Here is a 2548-nt window from a genome sequence, read left to right as displayed (position 1 = left end):
TGAAAACAGTTGGCCTATTGAGCAGGAGACGGTGATGACACGCTGCTGCGACGCCTGTATGATTCAGAATTTCTGCTAAGTTTAATGCGCGCTTTAAGCCCCGCTAAGTTATTCTGCGCGCATAGCGGTTCTCCCCTGCAGCAGTCTGTTTTACTGTCTGTATGATCTTTATGGAGAATGGGTCTGCTAAGCGGAAGACTTGGGAACAGAAATTCACCAGTCTGATTTCCCCAAATGTACTATGTACTACATTTCGCGATGTGGCTGCTTACATAACGGTGTGGATGGGGGGTTGGAGGTCATGAAGGTAATCAGTACCTGTGGGTTTGAATTCGGGAGTCGTTACCGCAGAAGGAGCTCTCTCTTCCTATCAATAATTAATCCATTTGTGAAGCAGCGGGAAAGGGGGAGAGAGCGCGCGGATCCCGAGATCCTCGTTTTGAAGAGCAATCACCGGCGAATCATGTCACAAACTGACAGCTCTCCGAGCAGGGCTGACGAGGAGGACAAAGGAGGATGAAGGAGGGAAAAGGAACGGGAGAGGCAGAGGAGGAATATAATGAAGTTGAGCGGGAAAGGACTGTGTGCCATTGTTTCCAGCAGCCTGCTCTTCGTCTGTGCCGTAAGCACCGTCGCTGTCGGATTCAAATGCATCTCACTGGGCACCGAAGTGAAAGTGCATTTTCACCTGGGGACGGCGGCCGGGGCTTTTTATTCGGGGATACTGATCGGACTCGGGCAGGTCCTGCTCGGGCTCTCCCTGCTTTGCTGCGAGGGAAAGCCCGGGAGGCGGAATTTCTTCCTGCTGGGAATTTTGGTGTTCATGCTGGGAGTTCTCACCGCTTTCTCGGGTGCAGTGGTGGATGGCGACACGGTGTCGTTAGTGGAGCGGAAGTATTCCCACTACTGCCTGGACTCTGTGGAATTAGACCCGATCTGCGAGCGTTTGAAGAATTACCAGCGGAGTCTGGTCATCTCCACGATCCTAAACACCTTGGAATGTCTGCTTGGGCTTATAAACTTGGTGATCATCAAGAGATATAAAACAGCGCAGTTCTACAGAAGGAGACTTTCTCAGAGGCAAAGCGTGGGAGCTATCCTTTTCAACGAGGAGCAAGACTTTACCGCTTCGGAATTCCAGCCGGTTTCTTACATTAACTTGGGGGTATTTCATGTGTTTGACGAGGCAGGCGGGGAAGTACAATCTGGAGGCCACCCCTCGATCGAACTCCCGGGCTATTCGCCCACGGATCCCGAACTAAACCATTCCTACCCCTTTTCGTACCCTCTTCCAAACGAGCTGCCGCCCGCGTATGAGGACATTTTCCCCGGGGAAGCAAGCAACAAATAGGTTCTCCGCCACAAAAAAGTTGTGACCCGGGTTCTGAAATCTGCAGTGACAATCACGGGCTCTGCTCTGATACTCATGTTTAGCGTTCAATCATGTTGGGACTAACGTTTTATAGTTCTCACCCATCTCCCAAGAACGGCCGTTTTCTCACAGCCCAAAGAAACAGAAGGTACACACATTTGTTTATCTTTGAGGGTATAGCTTCAGTTTTCTGCTCTCGACAACATGCTTAACGAACAGTATGTGACCACTGAACGCATCGTATGTCGATGAACGAAAAAACTAGAGTAAATATGGAAGACTGGATTATGTTGCGTTAAAAGTGGTGACGTTATTCACGCCACATGCCCATGTACATTTGTTGTTATCGTGTAATTGATTCTTTGCATATTCCCTACGTAGAACACATTGATAAAAGTGTATTACTCCGACACTGATAAAAAATAGAACTTTAACTGTACATTAAATGAGGAGAGAATAGTCATTATTCTCTATAATTACTCAAATTGACATTAAGGGAAACGGCTAACCTTTATGGTTAAATTGGGAATGCATAATATTCACGGTTATGCTAATAAAGTGTATAAAATAATAACAAATTCCAAAGACATATGAGGTATCCTCATGATTTAAATAGCCAGCTTAAAGTTGCTAGGCTGCAGGTACTTGTAATTATATATCCCTTATTCAACATTACGCAAAGCACAAAATAACACAAAAAACTAGAAATGAAAAAAAAAAAAAACCCTCCATTTATTGGAACATATACACATCCCCCATATTCTATGTGATCAGATAACCTCTTTCATATTCAAGATCGTGTATGATTAACTTTTATGAAAATATTTTAAAATGTTAAGCGTATGATTGCATTTGTCAGAGATGCTGCATTAACCGTTTGCTAAATCTGAATGCATTCAACTCAAAACTGTTAAGTTCTCGCTTTTTTCCACAGGTGGCAAATTTATTCGTTGATTGTGTTTTACGAGTACTGTACACACACCGAGGTGTGGCTGTGATATTAAAGCGATTATCACAGGCAAACGGAGTTAAACAGGGGGGGTGTGACAACATTGCGTGGCAACAATTACTTTGTGCGCTCTTCTTAAATGTGTAAGTATTTTCAAACTATGTGCAATGAAGGCGAAAATAGGGTTTACTTAAAATATACGAAGTTGAATATTTCTATACGAATGT

The 2548-nt window shown here is 44.4% G+C and overlaps 1 protein-coding gene across 1 annotated transcript; it reads left to right on the top strand.

Annotated features, from left to right (window-relative positions):
• Positions 1 to 206: 206 nt before the first annotated feature.
• LOC118769905 (transmembrane protein 271-like) lies at positions 207 to 2124 on the top strand. Its single transcript, XM_036517300.1, has one exon. The coding sequence runs from the start codon at positions 560 to 562 to the stop codon at positions 1349 to 1351; it is 792 nt and encodes a 263-aa protein (XP_036373193.1). The 5' UTR covers positions 207 to 559; the 3' UTR covers positions 1352 to 2124.
• Positions 2125 to 2548: the final 424 nt, after the last annotated feature.

The sequence above is a fragment of the Megalops cyprinoides genome, chromosome 22 (assembly GCF_013368585.1).
Source record: "Megalops cyprinoides isolate fMegCyp1 chromosome 22, fMegCyp1.pri, whole genome shotgun sequence".
NCBI lineage: Eukaryota > Metazoa > Chordata > Actinopteri > Elopiformes > Megalopidae > Megalops > Megalops cyprinoides.
Note: the sequence above shows the minus strand (reverse complement) of the source record. Positions and strands in the feature narration are given on the sequence as shown.

Coding starts and splice junctions, on each gene's coding strand:
- LOC118769905 (XM_036517300.1), top strand. CDS start 560: ATGAAGTTGAGCGGGAAAGGACTGTGTGCCATTGTTTCCAGCAGCCTG.